The 21,226-nt window shown below is 40.3% G+C and overlaps 1 protein-coding gene across 3 annotated transcripts; it reads right to left on the bottom strand.

The window, feature by feature from the left end:
- Positions 1 to 3,413: 3,413 nt before the first annotated feature.
- pnpla7b (patatin-like phospholipase domain containing 7b) lies at positions 3,414 to 21,131 on the bottom strand. Of its 3 annotated transcripts, none has more exons than XM_042420900.1 (35): positions 21,052 to 21,131; positions 19,613 to 19,676; positions 19,294 to 19,368; positions 19,005 to 19,092; positions 18,409 to 18,488; positions 18,021 to 18,115; positions 17,527 to 17,667; positions 16,250 to 16,409; positions 16,020 to 16,100; positions 15,776 to 15,904; positions 15,535 to 15,615; positions 14,447 to 14,567; positions 14,282 to 14,353; positions 13,816 to 13,898; positions 13,270 to 13,419; positions 12,968 to 13,045; positions 12,425 to 12,630; positions 12,203 to 12,334; positions 11,838 to 11,961; positions 11,540 to 11,729; positions 11,126 to 11,275; positions 9,793 to 9,856; positions 9,197 to 9,365; positions 8,751 to 8,933; positions 8,448 to 8,566; positions 7,853 to 8,009; positions 7,581 to 7,697; positions 7,256 to 7,325; positions 7,000 to 7,116; positions 6,284 to 6,432; positions 5,997 to 6,149; positions 5,794 to 5,907; positions 5,310 to 5,394; positions 4,938 to 5,068; positions 3,414 to 4,785 (listed from the first exon to the last, which is right to left on the bottom strand). In XM_042420900.1, exons 2-35 carry the CDS (start codon positions 19,652 to 19,654, stop codon positions 4,726 to 4,728), a joined length of 3,966 nt encoding a protein of 1,321 aa, XP_042276834.1. In that variant the 5' UTR covers positions 19,655 to 19,676; positions 21,052 to 21,131; the 3' UTR covers positions 3,414 to 4,725. The 3 variants fall into 3 exon arrangements, with proteins under 3 accessions (XP_042276834.1, XP_042276836.1, XP_042276835.1); XM_042420902.1 differs by lacking the exon at positions 21,052 to 21,131 and adding an exon at positions 20,990 to 21,014; XM_042420901.1 differs by lacking the exon at positions 21,052 to 21,131 and adding an exon at positions 19,885 to 20,213.
- Positions 21,132 to 21,226: the final 95 nt, after the last annotated feature.

Raw genomic sequence — 21,226 nt, 5'->3', positions numbered from 1 at the left:
AGAAAGAGAGGAGGAGGAAGAGGAGGAGTTGGGGGAAAGCCAGGAGGTGTGTGAGGGGGGTGGGCGGGGTGGGTGTGGAGCTGCTGGACCGGTTAGGGTTGGGTGCGCAGCTGTCCAAGTGTAGCAAACTAAAACAAACCCCGCCTTTAAACGTCTGCTGCATGTCACATGGATTTGAATGTGACAGTGAAGGAAGAGTTTCCATATGATCACTCATTCTGCACACAATTAATAGTGTTTAAATAGAAACTGAATATTTTTAAGGTTAGGTTAAGTGTTAACAATTTAATAGAAACAAATAAAAAATGCAAATCAAAAGACCTACTTGTGAAACAGATCAAAAAATGAAATTTTGCAATTAGATTTGTTTAAAAATCTAAGTGTTCATAATTTATTTCTTACTAAATAAACCTCAAATGTGATTCAGGATATGATTTTTTATATATAGGTGTATTAAACAAGCCTACGAGGGGTTACGTTGTATAAAGTTCATGAGTGAAGCAGCTGCACACATTTGGATCATCAGAGTGCTAAAGAAAGAGCAGCCAGGTCAGATATCAAACATGTCAACAGTTACACTTTGTAATAAGAGAACGAAACACATGCTGCAGTAAAGTATGATAATATTTATGCAGCTTTAGCCAGAACTTGATTTTATATGGCTTTGTCTATAGTTATGTAACTTTGTTATGTGTATTTTAATTCTTTATCTGTACTGGTCTGTGCCAGTCTTATGCAGGTTTAAATTGTTCTGATGAGAAAAAAATATATATGTAGAAAATTCACAAATATGTATATAAAGCCTGTGGAATAGTTCAAAAGTAATGGATTTCTTCTGTTTTACATTGTAAATGAACTAGTTCAGACCTGGTGTAAATCTGACAGTCATTTGGCTCCAAACAGAGTTCAGTGTTGTCTAATGTCTGTTAAACGTGACTCATTTAGCCTGAAGATGTAATTTACCTGTTGCCTTCTAACCTGAAGGTGCTTGAAGAGGTCATGTGACTTCTAACAGAAAGCAGCAGATACAGTCGGCCTCTCTGGCGTTAACTTCGCCATCTTGATCTTTCATCTGAACACAGGCTTGTTTCTGGGTTTCTGGCAGGAGTCATATTAACATAAAGAGGCCACAAGACGGTGCTGATCTCCAGGTGATTGATGCTAACTGTTAACGTTATAGAAAATTCTAACTTCAGGGGTTACAAATTGGGTTACACTGGGTCAAGCATGAATCATGAATCTAAATCTTACAGAGAGAGACACTGTCTCCTCTCCTTGGGTGCGCAGCAGCTGTCTGGATGTTTGGGGAAAGCAGGAGCCACTCTGATAAAGGGTAAACCGGCGTTGTCATGGTATCCAAGGTCAGGGAGATGGCCCCGAGACTTCCCAGACACCACAGATAGGTGATTGTGCAGATTCCATTGGCATAATCAGACAACAGTGACCTGAAGCTCCGTGCAATGTGACCTGAACTAACACAGGTAAAAACATTTCCCTGTTTAGAAACTAATGAACCAATAGACTAACTTTCTGGATGTATAGTGTTTGGTATGATCTGTAGGGGTTTAAACACCAAAGTCAGAGCTGAAATCCATTAGAGATGGCATCAATGCACATTCAACTGTGATTGATAAGGTTTCTGTTCAATAAATATTCTCAGCATAAGGCATCACTGATGAGTTGACCGTTGATCAGCGCTCCTCCACAACAGTTAGCTGTGGTTTACTATCCCAGATTCACCACTTTTAGGACAACAAGACTTCAAATCCAATATCCATTTAAGGCTCTGGGAACATGTACTGTGTAATACATACTATATACTATTATATACAAAATTGGCACAATTATTATGCATCTGTTAAAGTGAACGGAAAGTAGTCAGAAACAGTTTTATTTTAACATGGCATCAAACAGTATGATATCAATGTCATATTCCACAGAAAAATGAATCTTCTGGCTTTTTCTATCCAGTGATCCATTGTTTTGGCTTTTCACAACTCCACAGGTTAAAGAAAAAAAAGTACATTTCTATCAAGTAGTGCATATGTTATTCATTACCCAAATATTTGTCATGAAATATTCTAAATCATTCTACATTATTCTACTTAACTATTCAATAAAACTGAACATCAGGAATTCAGTTCTGTTTTCAAAGGCAACATCTACAGGAAGTATACAGTACATCTACAGTATAGTGGTACCTACTCATTAACACGGACGCATTAACATCAGCATCAGTATTAAAGGCACTACATTGATAACACATATTACCGTTTAACCCTTCAGTCATAAGATACGGTGTCCCTGAGGTGCAAAACACATTTCAGAAAACACATTTGTCGTTGTGTTTTGTAGAATGTTTGTGTTTTTTTGTGTGAAATGTTGTTGTGTTTTGCACCTCAGGGCCACCGTAATAAAAACTTTCTCTCTGAGTCAATACTACAGGAGCTCTTTAACCACAGTGATTAAAACATATAACCTCGCATTAATTGGCAGGTACTGGTTTTAGAACAGTACCAGTGTTAGGTAGTTCTCAGTCTAAATCGTGATCACACTTATAATAGTGATCATGTTCTATGAATCTCATTCTATCGTAAAGTTAGACAAAAAAATGTCAAGGCACAAGAATCACAGGTAATAATATCAGTGGGTCCCGGTATTCTGTCCCCAGGTGATCAAAACAAGCACATGTGCGAGGTCAGTGAGGGTGTATCCAAGCAAACATGCTATTTCAGCTCTTCTAGGCGCAGAGTGCTGCTGTATGTGTAAAAAGGTTGCGTGAAGTAGGATACAAACCGGTGGGTGTGGTGATGTTTTCTCTATACATTTTAAACAGCTGCTCCAACCACAGCGGCCCAGAGAACGACTCACCCATGATATTTTTATCTGAGAGGTTCAGAGCGGCAACGAGAACATACAGTTCACTGCTCTAGAAATACGCTGATAAGGCATAATAACTGCTGTATGAAGTTTATAATTCTCATGAAAGCCACAATACAATTACCATGCAAAAATGTAAAAAAAACCAACAACAACAACAACAAAAAAAACAAAGGGTCACATATTGCTTTAGCTCGGTCAGGTGATGGTTCTGTTCTTACTGATAGACGTCTGTCATGACGTACGTTTGACACGTCATTATAGGAAAAGCACAGGTGTAATCAACAATATCTGCGATTAGTTCTGAAGATCTACGGTGCATGATGGTAAGACTTCCCAGAACAATCAAACTGAGCAATCAGTTGCCAACTACTCAATTAATCGCCAACTATTTTGATAATCGATTAATCGTTTTGAGTCATTTTCTTTAAGAAGAAAAATTAATAAATTCTCTGATTCCAGCTTCTCAAATGTGAGTGTTTTCTGATTTATTTATATCTTTGGGTTGTGCACTGTTGGTTGGGACACAACAAGACATTATAGACCAAACAACTAATTGATTAATCCAGAAATAATCAACAGATTAATAATCATTAGTTGTAGCCCTAATCACTCTCTCATTATATTTCCTTTATAAGAGACACTTAACAGTTGAATCTATGATGAGCAGCAGGGCATTAGTGCATAAATATCACACTTCAGATTCTAATAAAACGGGGACAGTGCACTATAGTAAATAGGAAGTGATTTTTGATACAGCTCGCCTTGTGCTGCCTACATGACGCTTCTCCTCTCACCAGACACACGAGTGCTGTGCTCGGCACAAAAACACCAAACGGACGGACTGTTGAGCATTTAGGCTCCTCACACTGCCATGAAAATCATATGTGTTGTAAATAGTCAGGCATTTTAGAAATACATTCATGATACATTAGTATAGTATAGCTTATTATAGTCAGTGTTCATATTACACTTGTCACACCTATGTGTAGATATCCCTTCATCATCACATAGAAAGGAGGGTAACACTGTATGTAGCTACATAAAATGTATATTTACTGCTTTGACCTGCATGTAAACATTATGAAACACACTTTATGTATCTGAGCTTATTATGGTATGGACGAGTTATGCATTGAACTGTCCCAAAAAGTGGCACTGTATATTATGAAATGTTGACAGACTGTGTGCGATGTGCTTGTGTGCAGATACCAGTCTGTCTGTTTTCCATATGACTGTGACAGATAGTCAGACTCTGAGTGACTAACATATATAACAATGCAGTGAATGTGTGAAACAAGCTAAAAGAATGAATCTCTGCTGTATTCCCATAAATTAGCCTATTTATAAAAATTCCCTGCTATTTTCCCCAGAGAACTGACAGAATTCCTTGATTTTCCCTGTTTGGAACACACATCTCCCAGATGAATGATATTTTAGGAATTGCATGAACCAGTGGGAATCCTGTCAAACCACTGAAATGACCCAAGTGCAGGAAACAATAAGCCACACTGAGCTCTAACTCCATTAAAAACTATGCGTCGCTGGAGGTTTGACTGTCTGTAATCTGTCCTGGAGCAGGACACTGAGCACGCTACCTGGCTGAGTATCAGCTACATGTCTGTAATGCAAACTCAGTGCATTTCTCATATGTTGAAGAGGTAAATGAAAAAGTAGCTTCTGCACACTGACTCCAAGCAACAAAACTGGATTGAAACTTTGTCTGTTTGAATACATTTTGTGGCTTGGAGTCAGTGTGATGCTGCATTTCTCAAACGTTAGCAGAAATACTGCATTTAAAAAGTGTGTGTTTTGGACCGGTTGTGGCTTTGATGGATGTCACGGTCAAGCACTTTCTGTGGCGTTCTTCAGTCGGTGTCGAACTCTGATTTGAATTTCCTCATCCTGTGAAAAAGACCAAAAGTTACAAGTTAGATTATCACTGTCTATGTCTGTGGCAATAAGAATAAGGTAAGTGTTGATGAACCTTTACATACTCTGGATTTGTTTATCTTAATTGTAAACAGGTGAGGGACTATGATTGGTTTTGTACATACTGTTTCAGCAGTGTCTGCCGTCTCCTCTCCCTCTGTGTGTTCACTGCCGGCGGTGAACGCCTCAAAGTCGGACAGGGCGCTTTCCACCGCATCCTCGTCATAGTCTGTCTGGTATTCATCAGATAGTTCCTCTGGAGGCAGACCAAAGAACAGACAACATGCATACTCATTGTTACTATCTGAAAAACATCGTCCCATTTGAAATCATACAACTGTATTCATTATGTAGTTTTTCACAAGGATATTCGATAATTTTATCCTCAGGCTTCTCATAGCACTTCAGCATGAACATGAGGTCATTTGTTGTGTGTGTCCACAGATGTTTATGGTACTTCTTCAGCTTGTGCGTTCAATATTTTACTGATCACCAACCTTCAATCAGGGCGGTCTTGACAGGTTCAATTCTTGACACAATCTCCGCCAGGTCAGTGAAGGAAGCGTTTGGACATGTGACCACCTGAAAGATATAAACTGCATCAGTCCAATGAAGATACGTTTATTTTCATCCCTTTTGCTTATAGATTTAAAACAGACAACAATGAAGAATGAATCAATGAATGAATTGATACCTATAATTCAAATTATACATGAAATTGAGAGTACTACTTTCAAGCTGGTCCACATGAAGTCTCCCACTTTCATTTTTTAATATTTTCATGGCTTGCCAAACCTGAAACAAGGTGTGTTTGACTTCACACATGCACAAATCCTGACATATTTAAGCAAGTCCAAGTATCATAATTCTGACATTTCCACACATTCTGGTCTGACGTTTGAAGAACATTGCTGAAATTGCAAAATAAAACAAAACAACATGATCATGGCCAGGTCTGCAGTGTCTGTAGATTGCACTCACATGGGCAGATTTGGTCTTGTGTAACTCCTCCTCTCTGTCCTTAAGCATGCTGTCCACCACCCCGCTGCGCTGCCACACATCGAACAACGTCTTCCCATGGTGGTATCCCACCTCCTGCAGCCGCAGTGAGGGAGGATTAGTGTGAGACTCAAAGCTAGTGGATAGAAGAGTCGTGTGAATCAAGGGACAGAGGTGCAACTCACAGCGATCTCGTCAAACTTGCCAAACTCCAGCGTGCCGTAGCGGTCGATGGGCGGCCGGATGTACTCGCAGTATTCACTGTCTTTGACTAGTTCCAGCTGCCGGACACAGCAGACGTAAGCCAGCCGGGTTTGGATCTCTGCCATGTTCAAGACCTGGAAGGAACAATTAATAGAGTTAGATTACTGATATTCAGTATCCAAAGACTTGGACATTTTCCCACTTTGAAAAAAAAGCCACAAAACTAGAAAAGGACTACACAGGACATCTATGTTAAAGGTTAACGCACCTTGACTTTCTCAGCCAGTGGGTTGAATCGTTTCCACAGCAGCCACCAGCCGTTCAGAGAGTCGCCATAGTTGGTCAGGTTGGTTTCATCCTGGCTTCCAACATCAATTGCGATCACAACCTTGGCTCCCATGGAGCGAGCCACGTCAGCTAGATACCAAGAGAGGAGAAAAAGACATTTAAAAAAAGTTCTGACAAAGACAAACATCTTTACAATCTGTATGGACTGTGATCACTCTGTCTAAATACAACATGTTGCTAATCCTGTTTTCGGCACACAGCAGGTCAGTGATTCGTTTCACCCACTGGGATAAATTACAGAGCTTCAGCACTGACCTTTGTCCTGTTGAGTCATGTTGTTTGTTTGTTTACATCATCAGTCCTTAGTTATCTTATGGATAATTACATTTATTGGTCTTAAAAGATATAAATGAGGCTTTTCAAATATGGAGGGAGCATAAAATTGGAGTTATCTGTCTATACTGATATTTTGCACAAATTTGTAAAGGCAGCTGCAGCACCAGCAAGATTTACATTAACTGCTTTAAGTTCTCTGCATTTTCTGTGCAGACCATCAACATCACCATTCTTAAATGGTGTGTGTGTGTGTGTGTGTGTGTGTGTGGAGGGTGGAGGTGGGGGTGATGGGGTCTTAGGTGTTATTTCAAGGGTTCGAGAACACATCACTGCTCATATGAAACAGGAGCAGTTCCTCACCGGGCAGGTTGTTGATGTAACCTCCGTCCATGAGTAAGTGTCCATCTTTGGGATCACAGAGAGGCGGCAGGTAACCAGACAGTGACATACTGGCCCGGACATACCGCCACAATGACCCTGAAGAGGAGAGAAGTGTGGGATTAACAGGCTGACAAATGATGAGTTTGTCAATTTATTGATAATTTGTAATCTTTAGCTCTTAGTGAGACTTGTTCTTTTGTTTTAGGCCAGAAAAAAACATCACAGTTAAACAGACCGTAGGTGTGAACTCTCATGGTGGAAGCTGTGATATCTGTTGTAATGTTGAAGTACGGCAGCCACAGGTCCTAGCAGAGGAGAGGTGATAAAAGCAGAGAAAGCAAGATTTCAGTTTGTGTAAAATTGCATTTGATGAGATATAGTAGTAACACATGGAAATATGCTACAACGCTAGATAAGCACAAAGCTGTAGCAGCACTAAGGCAAGATCATTGACCTTATGAGTTCCAGTTAGACACTGTATAATCCCAAAATCAAACTCAATAGCTTCCTATTATTGGCAGTTGGAGGAGTCTGTAAAAACATTTAGTTTTAAAGTTTACCTCTATCTGTTTGCCCTTGAAGACGGAGCTGATGCTGGAGTTAAAGGAAGCTCCAGAAAACATGGAGGTGACGGGGTAGGTCAGATCCACGATCTTCTTAAAGAGAGACGTCATATCCTGGGAAAGGAGTAAGAATTATAGCAGAGGTCAAAAGTGTGTATTGATATGTCAGGAACAAACTTTCACCAACAATCCGTATCACCATCAACAAGACACAAAAGCATTTTTTAAAAAGTATTTGTTAGACTATCTTCAGTATACTGTCAACACACCATGGCCCACTCACGAGCCCGAACCCTCATTCGACTGTTGCTCTTCTCCTCGGCGTACAGCGCTCCCATGAAGGAACCGATGGAGGTTCCGCCCACCAGGTCGATAGGGATCCCCGCCTCCTTCAGCGCCCGCAGGATGCCGACCTGGGAGCAACCCCTGAACAGAGACAGTCTTCCGTCAAATAACATCACAAGCAGTTTCTGAAACCACGTTTTGACTGTGGCAGTCATGTGTCTACCAGGAGTTTCGGGTCAGATCCGAGTGAATATAGTCCGTACCTCACCAGAGCTCCACGACAAGACAGAGCAGTAAGAGAGAGAGAGAGACACGTCAATCAGAACAGACCTGCTTATGGTTGCTTTCTGTGTGCAGTTTACTGATATCACATTACATCTCACTACTGTCGACTCCTGAAATGACCGAGTGCAACTTTAAAAACATGGCTGTTATCAATTTATGAAAAGATCTCTTCATTTTACAGGTGGGTGTGTGGTTATTTGCTTCAATCCAACAGATGCAGATGTCAGATGGTTACTGCTGGGTATATAATAACGTTCAGTCCTACTATGCTGTTCCTCTGGGTGAGTGCAGTACCTGGCGCCCCCTCCACCCAGCACGAGGGCGATGCTGTTTCCTGTTAGGATCCTGGCCAGGCGAGAGAAGTCAGAATGACGATCTGGGCACTTTTCAAACACCCGCTGGTACAACTCTCTCTGAAAAACACACACACACACACAAACGAACTGACATTACCATGCTTCAAAATGACATTCTTATAGATGAACATGTATTCTTCTCATCAGTGGAAATGACCAGTGCATTTAGATCCTGCATAAGCTAATAGTTTTGAATGTGTATGTGTGTTATCGTGTGTGTATGTGCATGCACTTGTAGTACCAGTTTAGGTAAACTCCTCCTGGAGAACACCCTGCGGGGGCAGGACAGGTGATGGTGTCTGGAGATCCAGCTCCGCATGTTCAGCCATTCTGCCGTCCCTCTGGGTGGCGGACCGTCCTCCCTGTGCAGCAACACCAGCTGCTTCTGAGCCCGAACGGCACTGCTCTCCAACATCCGCTCCAACTACAGATAGAACAGTAGCTCATCACAGAGATAAATTACAGAATAGCATCACAATACTGTGATGGTTTAGCTGATAACAATTATATTCTTTTTTACATAAAAGCAGCTTTGAGTCACATCCTTCGGTTTAATTGAAGTGGTTAAATTTCAAAGAAATAAGAGTTGGGATTATGTAACTCTTGTGTCATGTTTTTCTAGAACAGGACATCCTGTGTGCTTACAGCTAAAAAACACAACAACAGCTGTAATGTGTTAACACTGACCTCGCCCACATTGGGTTCCTGCTCACCAAGTCCCACAATGATGATGCAGTCAGCCTGGCGGATGCAGCGCTGCGTCCAAGGCGTGAGGCCAGAGTCAGACTGGTAGAGGACGATGCGGTGGATGTCTTCCTGCTGGCCCAGCCAACTGGACAGACGGTACTCATGGATACTTTAGAGGAGGAGAGGCACAAACATGTCACTGAATCCTAGCCAGTTCAACCTAAAAACATGACTAAAGCCCTGTTTGCACAAATCTAGTGCTACCTGGTGGCATCTTGCAATTAACAATGTGCACCTTAATCAAACACCAAAACAGGTGTTTAATCAATTCCACTAACAAATGTTGCATCAATGTCAAATGTAAATCTTACAGAGTCGAGGATTCACTCTTCCATACTTGTTCACATCTATGAAACTCATTTGAAACATACCATTTCTGTTTCTGTACTGTTGTAACTGATAAAATTAAGTACTGACATCTTCCCCAGTTAACGTCTTGTTGAAATGTTATCACCAGCAATGCCTCATTGGGAATCTGAATTAATTTCCCATCACTTATCTAATCACACTGTTCAATCATTCAATCAATTATTTACTTGTCCAGAGCAGCAGAGCCCAGTCGCTGTTTGATGATGTCACTGGTCAGCAGTAGAGTGGGACCTGCAGGAAACACGGACAAATCAATCAATCCTCTGTGAAACTGCTGTGAATTACAGTTGTACAATCATCACAAGTGTGCAAAAGCAGACATGAACGTATCGGCAAAGGAAATTTTCCTTTTGATGTGCAGTTAGTAATGCAGGTCTTTACTTTTGGAGTGTACTTTTTTCAGTGTGAACATTGTGAAGACAAGCATTAAGCAGAAGAGAGGAGGCACTGTGAAGTACAGACCAGCGAGCTTCACTAAAAATCCATCACAATTAAACTGTTCTCCAACATACCATACATTATCCCCCAAACATTTCCAGCTATCATGCCTTTATCAGGAAGCTATATATCACCACCCTCATGGTATATTAAAGAGGAAAATCTAGATATGTAGATGTAGAAAATCTAGAAAGAACTACTGACATGTAAAACCAAACTAAATGTGTTTCAACTCGATGTTTCTGACCAAAGATGAAACAAACAAAACAAACATCCATTTTCTATCCATCAGTGATTAGTTCTTCTGATTCAGATGCACTAATTAGCTCTAATTAGCATCAGCTGTGCTAATTAGCTAATAAGCCTTTATGTCCACATAAGTTCAGGTTAGTTTTACACATGGTCCATCCACACTCACATGTTTTTTTTTTTTTATTTTCTCTTATTTAGTCAGAGTAAGTGTGTGTGTACACTAGTGCTGCAACAATTAGTTTATTAATCAACTATTCAATTAATTACCATCGATTAATTGTTTGGTCACATTTTAAGAGGAAAATTTCCAAATTCTCTGGTTTCAGCTTCTAAAATGTGAATATTTTCTGGTTTCTTTCAAATCAAGACATTTGAGAACACTGATCGACATTTTATAGACCAAACAATGAATTGATTATTGAGAAAATAATCAACAGATTGATCATTAATGAAAACAATCATTAGTTGCACCACCATCAAATAATAAAAAAGTAGTTTTGCATATATCGCATACCTTGTATGTATGCGATATATGCATACATACATGTTTTCTTCTACTAGATTTTTACATACTTCTACACTTGGGTTTAAATTTAAATACAGAACTTTGGAGCACTTTTTTTTATTGTGATATTATGTCTCAATAGGCAACTGTTTGCTATCAAGTTTGACACATTGACTTGAAAATGAGTATGCAAGTTAATGATGCCTACTATGAAGGACTGAGTGGTTTGGTGTGTGTGTGTGTGTGTGTGTGTGTGTGCGTGCGTGCGTGCGTGTGTGTGTGTGTGTGTGTGTGTGTGTGAGTACCGATGCCGTTGAGTGCATGCTGCAGCTCCAGAGTGAAGGCAGTGAGAGGAACCTCCTCAGACACAGGCAGGATGGTCACAGTGGACAGGTTGGACACCGGGTTCCCTGCATCCCACTTACTGGTGGGGGTGTGGAGAGCCAGACTACGTGCTGAAGGGCAGAGGAGCGTTTCACTTATTGGATATTTCAGACAGAAAAGAACATTTTTTATCTCATATCTTTCTAAACTGCAATACAATCCATTTAAGTATTGTTTTACAGCCACAGTGGATTTTACATCTCATTACTAAAGCCAGTTAATATTTCAGAAAGCCAACTAGATGACTTCTTGTGTTCCACCTGCTGGTATAGTACATAAATTCAGTCCCATCCTGACACACACTTATACACACTTATAAACGGGGATATGATTACCAGCTAGAGGCCCGTTGACCTGCTGCATGTTGCCCAGGATCTTCTGTCCCAGCAGATGAATCAGTCTGGTGACAACCTGAGGATACCTCCTCTTGATGGAGTTCAGAGCTCCTTCAGGCAGCTTGGCCAGCTCAGAGTCCCTGACGGCGTGGACTGTGGTAGCACGGTTCATGTGGGTCAGGGCCTCAACCTGGATGATCCACAAAACAGGTTTTTATGCTGCATTCAAATGCTTCTACTGGCATAATGTCTCAAACTTGATTTAAAATTGCTGGATACGACATTTCTGACAACTCACCACACCAATCAGATCGCCGCGACCGTACTCTCCAGCTAGCTCCTTCTTCCCATCATCCTTTGCAATGACAGAGCGCAGTCGGCCACTGAGGACGATGAAGGTGCTATCTGATTTGTCTCCCTGTCTAAAAACAATGAGAAAATGGAAAAATCCGGTATTATCCTAAACACACCAGTATGATTTTATTTATTTTATTGACAATCTCTATCCTTTTTAATATGGATTTATGTTTATAATTTGTAGAATCGTTGCTGTCATCGTTCCTACATGATAGACTACGCCTGTCTATGCTGTTTTCTTTGTGATGTCATTGTACTAGTTGTTCTTTTAGAAGAAGTCCTGCAGTGGCTCCATAGAGTAGATACCTGTAGACAGCACGTCCAGCCTCCACAGCCATCCAGTCAAGAGCGAAGTCGATCTGTCTGACGAACGGTGACACCCTCTTCACCACAGTGTGAGCTACGTTCAACACCACCCTGGGCTCCTCTCGCATCATCCTGCAAAGTTGAAAACAGATTTGTTTGCAACCTAAAACTATGATGAGGAAAAATCGATCGTGTTTTGTGTGTTTGTGTGTTTGTTCCTACTCGTAGAAGTGAGCCTTCGATATGGAGAGGAAGGTGCAGTCTCGGTGAGCTCGGACAGTGAAGATAAGAGGCTCCCCCGTGAGAACGGCCAGGTGACCCACCATTTCCCCCGGGTGGGTGACGAACAACAGGGTCTCCTCCTCGCGGTCGATCATCCGCTGGTAAACGTGGAGCGTCCCCGAGATGATGAACGCCACGCTCACATCCTGTAAGTGATGCAGAGGAGTAGAAGAAAAACAACGGGTGTGTATTAGGGCTGATTCCCGTTCCTGTGAAAAGACGGTCTGGATGAACATAACACATCAGTTAGTCACAAAAGGGTGGTCTACATTACAATTAGACCAGTGTGGTATTTGGGGGCCACATCAGAAAATCTATCAAAGTGGAGGCAGTGCAGATCTGCATGTAGCTTCAAACCGTTTAGATTTTATAAGAATAAATAATGTAATTTAGCAGTAAAAATGAAATACATGTAATCTAACATTATAGTTTAACAGTAACTGGGCCACTCTGAGCTGCATCAGTGCGTTCTTACAGACCGACCTGGTCTCCCTGGTGGGCCACAACACTGCCGGCTTTGACCTGCCGAAGATTCACTCTCCCCTCCAGCAGACCGGGGTCCTGATGACATGAAAATTGTAATTGAACATATAATTTGTATAACATATAATATTTCACAGATTGTTACTGTACTTCCCGGTTGCTGTGCCACTTAAATTTACCTTTGTGGGATCAATAAAGTGTCAACTCTTGATCAAATACTGCATTTTAGTTTTTGGTGCTAAAGCAATTTTACAGGCAAATAAAATACATGTTACAGACAGTAGATGTAGTTTGTATGTTACCTGTATCTGGATGACCTGCAGCAGATCCTTTTTGGCAGCTTGAAAAATGGCGTTGACCTTATTATGGTGGACATTCCCCCCTCCTGTATCACTGTAGTGGTAAACAGCAGATGGAGTGTGCAGCATCGTCACACTCTTCTTTAGAATAGACTGAAGAGACAGAGAGAGAGAGATAGAATAATGGAGACTTCATGTCTTTGAGAAAGATACTGAACACTCAATCTAAGTAATCCAACCCTGTCTATGCACGCAGTGTGGTGAAATGATCCACTAAACCTACCGTGTGACATCATTCTGTGTGTTATCTGATCAGTCTGTACATTTTTCTATGCAAGATTGCATATAAATACATCAAGAACTTGCCAGTTGAAATCCTTACACCTCTTGGTGGCAGGAAAAGAGACAGAGAGGAATTCTTTCCTCCAATCATACAGTAGATATTTCTTTATTTCTCTTCAGCAAAGAATTCAACTGCTGCTGATTGGATAAAGACAACAGACAACAGTTCTAACAACTCCCAAAAGGTAAAGAGACAGAGCGAGAGACCTTCACAGGACTTGGAGGCACCATCTCCTCTTTGGCAACTTTCTCCCGTTCATAAACTTTGTTGAGGTCGACTGACATTTCACCTGCATGACACAAAGAGGTAACAGTTACCATGGTGATCGTTAGGTTTGCTCCCTGTGCTGATGTGTCTCAGAGGCTGCAGTAGTTATTCGATTATATAGACCTGCTGGTTGTCACGGCAGCAGCATTTGAAAGCTGATTTTCATGTTTATACTTATGAATATTATATTCCATTTCTGTCAATAGATACTCTAAATCTTACACACTGGTCTTTAAACAGGAATACTGTTTCTAGAGAGGTTGCCAATGCATCTTAAAATATCTTAAAATACATCAAACCCTCTGCATGCAACAGGAGAGTGAAAAAATATTTTGTTTCCGTAATTTGTGCAAGAAAGGTACTGAAAAAGTATTTTAAAAAATGATGCTGCGTGTGTGTGTATACCTGTAACAGCTATCGGGTTGGAGAGAGAGCGAGGTTTCTTGTATTTCGACGTTTCAGAGAGGCTGGGTTTTTCTGTTATAGAGAGAAACAGAATGCTTGAGAAGAAAATGACGACACGACATTAATGCAACCTGACAAGAGGAAACGGACGCTGTTGTTTCTGACCTGTGTCGGCTTTTTCAGAGCCCGGCTCATCAGAGTGGGACGGATGCCTGCGGAGGCCTCGGTGTGGATGAGCCTCACCCAGAACATGAGCCACCGACACCAAGGAGATGGCTTGACTTTCCTGTAACACACACAAACATTTCTTTACTCGTAAACCTTCTCTAACTAAATAAGGTTAATTTCACATATTTATGCGTAAATACTTCTGTGGAGAGGAGCTGAAGTCAAGATTTTGAGTCTTTGCAACAAACACTGGCTCGATTGGCTCGAGCCGCCAAGAAATAAAGAAATAAAGTTGATTTCTACAGTTTTAATGACACTGACTGACAGCAGTGTAGCGTACTAAATGAATCTTAACAGAACTGGCTTACTTCAGTGAGTGGTGACACTGTGAGCAGTGTCAACATACAACAGCAACTATACCACACCTTTCAAAAGCTTTAAAGAACCCAGTAACCAGGGGACAATTCACTAACTGTAACTCTACAAATGCCCTTGAAGAAAGTCCTACAGAACACAGTCTCAGAACATAAAACAGACATTTGAACAGGAAATCTGAACTCAGAGAAGCCTTTTTGTTTTATTTGCCTTGATATCCTAAAGCGTATCTCCCAAAGACTGATGGGAATGATTTTTTTTATTAACAGACAACATAATTTTCATTTTGTTATCATTTTGACTGAGCCTTCAACAAAATGACATTGTGCATTGTTATAATGTCTCTTTACTTGCACCTTGTTGCAGCCTGAGACCTTTAACCTCTATGTGTGTGCGGTTCGTTGTACACCTGGGGTGGTATTAGCTCTGTCTTGTATATACAGAACTTGACCAATTGACAAACATGCTACTCCTGCTCTGAGGAAGGCCTCTGGCCAAAACGGCTCTGCAAGGAAATTTCAATAAACCGTAAAGTTGAACTCACTGCTTTGACGCTACCTTTCTCTGCTCTGAGAGAGAACGACGCAGAAAAATAAAACAAAAAGAGAAAAAACAAGTGCAAGGTCAAAAATTCCAGTAATACAGAAGTGAAACATTTTTACAGAACGTCAGAAAGTCTGGAGTGCAGTTTGGCAAAAAAAGAACAGTACCGGGTTGAAGAGCTCAGTGGTCAGGCCGAGGTAGTTGTGTAAGGCGAGGAAGGTGACTCTCTGGAGACGCACCATGATGATCTACAGAGGACAGGAGAGCAGCAGGAGAACACAGACTGCATTAAAACAGGACATATTTGGAGGTCGTCTGTGCTTTTGTTGCACTTGCTAAGATGTTACATGCGATGCCTGTAGCTCACTTCATAATTTACATACTTCTCTTTGTTACTTGTCACTTTACCTGGATGACACGGACCAGAGTTTCAGGATATTTCTCAAACACTGACTGAAAGGCTGCAGCTGGTAGACGCAGGACAGTGGAGGGAACTGCAGCCCTCGCAGACACAGTCTTGTAAGGAGCTGGATAGCCCTGAAATACATCAAATACAGTTTGTGGAGAAAGATTTTATTGATAAATCCTAAAGCAGAGATTAAAAAACAAAAGCATGAAAAAGTAAGCAGCTACAGATGGATGGCAGACGTACAGTGATGATATCCAGGATGCTGAGCAAACTGTGGACACTGTCTCCTGTTAAAACCTCCTTCACCACAGCGTCCGTACCATCCTGCAGCAAGAAAACAGTCAAGATTTCCTACAGGTTTGACTTTTTTTCCATATTGATCACCGATATGCAGAAAAACAGAATGTGACTACTAAACACAACATGCTTCTGATTTCTGAGACGCTGTGGGTGTTTCAGCCCCGCTGTCTTACGCTCTCATGGATGCACAGCTCCAGGCGGCCATCTTGAACCACGTAAATACTGTCATCGGTGTCACCCGGTCGGAAGAGCGCCTCTCCCTGGTGCAGCTGGATCAGCACCATGTGACGACAGAGCTCCAGGAAGAGAGGCTTCTCGAAGTGTCCGAGCACCCTGGTCACAACACACGTGTACATATGGTGTCATTATTTTACTACTAACGATGATAACCATGTTTCCACTATTAACAATTCAAGTGAAGGTATTTTAACAATAACATGTAATTGGATAAACTGCATCACATCCAATATATAACAAATCTAACTTCTGACACCAAAGATGCTCTGCTCTGTCAGAAATACAACAGAAGAAGAAGAAGAAGAGCAACTGTATCTGTATCTGTTCACAGTGCATCCAAGAGGATTCATTCTGTCACCTTGTTTTCATAAAGACGAGCAAAAACAAAGGAAAACCAAACAATGTGACCATTTTGTCATTAATTTCGTATCATGTGAAATATGTGCATGGGTCAATTTTTTTCTAATTAATCGATCAACAGAAAATGAATCCAAACTATAACCATATATATCCAGCTTGTGTGAATAATTATTGTTTTCTTGGACCTTTAGGGGAGTAAAATCTTCTCTTTGGTTTTGGTTCTGTTGCTGTTTCAATACATCAACTGGGGATTTCAGAAACTGTGAAACTGTGATGGGGATTTTTCACTATTTTCTGTCATTTTGAAGTGAGTTTTTCAGTGTGCAGTGTGTTTAAATTGATTAGTCAAAAAAATAATTGACAGATTAATCAATAATGAAAATAACTGTTATTTGCAGCCTACAATGAAAACCAGAGAGGCGATTACACAATACAAATGCATTCAATGACTGAACCATAAATACTACCAAAACTGAGTTTGATATGATTAAAATATCTTAACTTCTGTCCTTTTAATAGTAACTGTGAGGATGATTTAAGCACCCATTTGGTGTATAACATTGTAATTGTTCATCACAATTTCCTAAATCCAGAGGTGATGTCTTCAAATTGCAAAACTCAACTATAATGTATAAAACAAAGAAGCAGCAAATCCTCTTATTGGAGAAAGACAGAACCAAAGATTTTTTGTCAGTTTTGCTTCCAAATAACTTCAAAGATTCGTTGATAATCAAAAAAGTTGGCTATTATTGTATTTTCAGTAGATGAAACAATTATTCTGATACAGCGACTATTGACCAGGTCTGTACTGTACGTCACTGTGTGGAAACTGTCTTCCTGTTAATTGACTTACCTGACATTTTTCAGCATGTACAACACTTCGGAGGGCAGATGGGAGTTCTGCACATCAAACTCAGTCAAGTCGGCCTCCAGCAGACTGGGAGGAGGCTCTTTGGGCTGCAGGGTGGGGGGCTCCCTCCGGATACGCAAGATCCTAACACACACACACACATTAATATGTAGGTTAATGTAGGTTACTTCATATCATGAAAACATATGCCTGCCATTTTTTCTGTAGTATTTATATCAGAAATGCTCCTTTTTTGTAAATTATTTTTGAAATGTGTGCTTGATTGAAAAAGTTCAGCTCAGAATCACTCCAAGCTGAAGCTGTTCTTAAAATCAATCATATACAGTAGATCCAACATATTCTGATAATGTCACCTCATACAGGACACCTTAACGTAGCATCTTATCTTCAAGGTCCAAGTACTGGAAGTGGACCATGAGTGAAGATTATTTTGTCTAAGTGGAAGAATGAACCAGATACTTGAAGAAAGGACTCACTTGCGAGCTATAGACAGGACTTTGGTCCTCTTCCTCATCCTCTGCCGGGAAGCTGGGTTTGAATTAGAGGCAGAGGTGGAGGACAACGTCTGCACCTGCAACACCGAAAAGTGGAAAAACTTTACAGAACAATATTAATAATAAACTAATCATGCTTATAGCAGACATCTGAAGGTATTAAAGGTACGTGTGTCCTGCTACCAGTATAATGATTTATTAACATATCAATACAACTCATTATAAAACTCAAATCAAACATTTTGATTGACGTCATACATTAATATTATATATTTTATATAAATGATTAGTAAAAATAAATCCAGTGTGCAGCAGCAGGGCGCCGCTCCACACAGTGTGTTATATGTGTAGAGAAAAGGGCGGGACCGACCTTTCTCATGATCTTTCGGCCGTAGAACATGACCTTGTCTCTCTTCCTGAAGCGATAGTGAGGAATGCCGGCTTCCTCCTCTGAAACACATCACACATCTTCTGTAAGAACATCTGCAAACAGCTGCATCAGTGCTCCTCATACTAGCATCGCTCTGATACACGGGGCTGATGCTGCATTTTCAGGGACTTTAAATTGTTCAAAATAACAAAACGTGTGCACATACTACTTGACTTCTTATCCTTTTGTATTAACAAGGTCACATTTCTACAATTACATTCTGTACAGTATTAAAAAATATGATCAACTACCTGGACTATAACTACTAAATGATTAGCACTGGCGTTGTTTGTTATCAGGTTTAACTCATGAAAACATGCTTGTATAAAATATGTGAAACACTGAAACACTCAGTGTTGTGTAACAATCATCATTTAGAATCCTCTAGAGCTGCAATTATGTGTCAATTAATTGATTAGGCAATTGTCAGTAAATTGATCTACAACTATTTTAGAAATCATTTTTCAATCAAAGTCTAACACTGCTGCCCCCCCCCCTCCCCCCCTGCAGACTAAATAGAGTGTGCAGGCACTGACTTGACAGTTTGTATCTTCTGTAAAGAAGGAACACGACAACACCGAGGACACAAACGACTGTCACAGCTCCGATCAGAACAGCCGTCCACTGCAAGAAAAACAGACAAAACATTCACAGGATCATGATCAGCTGTATTCACCTCATTCTTCACATTTATACTACCCACTAGTTCCCTTATGCACCTTAAACAACACTTGAAGGAAAAGTTTTGACTGTTCTGGTTAATTAAGTGGCTAAAAAAAGAACACTACTCCAGTGCACTATAATACAAAGACTGCTGGTGTTTACCATATTGGCTTCTGTTCTTTCCTCTACGAACTGCTGCATCCTGGCCTTTATCTCGCTGCCGAGGGGAACCAGACTCTGAAACATAAAGAACGGAAACAACATCATGGGATATGCTGGAGATCAAAGCAGAACGAGGATCATTCAATTGAAGATATGACTGAATAACAACTTAATCAACAACAATGCAGAATATCTGGAATGCATTTGTTTGCATCTGAGTTGTGATGGCTGTTACACTGTCATAAACTTGTATCTAAACGCCACGCTGAAGACAACAACATTGAACTTTATTTTCAAACAGTTTTTAGTAATTACATACCGGGTATATACTGCAGCTGTCTGCTTCATCATTGTCCTCCATTCCTCATACACAAGATAACACGCTAAAAAAAAGGCAATGAAAATTACATTTAAACCATGAAGAGTGCCTTTAAGAAAGATTTCATGCCGGATATGACTACCATGGTAATGTATTTTGATGAAGCTTTTGTGATTATATATTAATAGCCCTGGACATGCAACATTAGAGCCTTAACCAGCACAGGGCCTGACAGCAAAAGGTTCCAGAAATCTGGGTTAAAGATCACCTACTGTGCCCAAGAAAAAAAAAGAGGTCACAAGCTCAGTGTTTGTAACCAGACACTCCCTGCTGCAGTCACACTGCCATACAATGAGCTGCATGCAGCCACACACTCACTGATAGTCCAGTCCAAACCAGCAGAGAGCTTGTTCCAGATAAACATTTAGACCAACATGTTTAGTTTGTTTACTACGTATATATATCCACGAGGGTCACTTCTCTCGCTTATCTATTTTGTTATCTATTTTGTCTTTTGGTGCCAAAGTCCATTCAACCATTCAAGATGTTTGTTATTGGCGCTCAGTAGGTTTTATGCCGAATACAAAAGTGGATTTGAGTCATTCAGAAACATCGTATGCAATGATCGTCGAATTCGCTGAAGAGAAAATCAATCAGTCAGAATGAATCACTGGCAAGATATTTTTAAAGGAGTTTACGGCGCGTGATGGGTGTTACAGCGTATTTGGTGACCCATCAGATTCTGTGACCTGCAGTGGTGGAAGAAGTCCTGTATTTAAGTAAAAGTATCAATACTACAATGTAAAAATACTACTCTACATTTAAAATCTATTTAAGTAAAAGTATAGAGGTATTACCATACTTTTAGTACATAAGTACTAAAGTAAAAGTACTCATTTTGCAGGAAATCATCGGGCTGTGTGTGTACTTTTAATTAGTTAAAGTTTAATACTTTAAGTAGTTTTTTAAATGCAGATTGTTTTTTTTACTTGTAATGGAGTATTTTTACATTGTAGTATTGATACTTAAGTAAAAGATCTGAATATTTCTTCCCCTGCAGGTCACAGAATCTGACGGGTCCCCAAACATGGAGTAACATATCTATTACTAGTTGACGCGATTTAAATCTAACTTTAACATTAGTAAGTTGTAGATGAAGCAAAATAATTCACACTTCTACATTGAAATATTTACCATCAGCTGACATCTGAGAAGTACGCAGAGAGTCCAAATTTAATGTCAAATGTAGAAACTTCAACTTTGTTATAGCTAATTCTGACAGACTGACCGCCTCTGCAATCCGCTACACAAGTTAACACACAACACAATGCAAGAGAAAAGTTTGTGTTGTTGACAGAGTCCAATACAAATACAAACCAATAAATAAGCCTTTGGTTCAATTCTTTCTGCTTAGCCGACCAAACACTTTTCCCACGTACCTTTATTGTGTGTCCAAGTATTTGTGTACACATGCCGGGAAGAGTGTAAAGTTGATTCCGTATAAACAACCTGCACGTCCTGTTATTCCTATCAAAATAAAGACGGTGGTCAAGCTAGACGTTCTGCTGAACGTGATTTCACATTCAGTCAGTCAGTCAATAATGAATGAATAAA

Source organism: Thunnus maccoyii, chromosome 9 (genome assembly GCF_910596095.1).
Source record: "Thunnus maccoyii chromosome 9, fThuMac1.1, whole genome shotgun sequence".
NCBI classification, from domain to species: Eukaryota; Metazoa; Chordata; class Actinopteri; order Scombriformes; family Scombridae; genus Thunnus; species Thunnus maccoyii.
The sequence above is the reverse complement of the archived record's forward strand: the minus strand, read 5'-3'. Positions and strand labels throughout refer to the sequence as shown.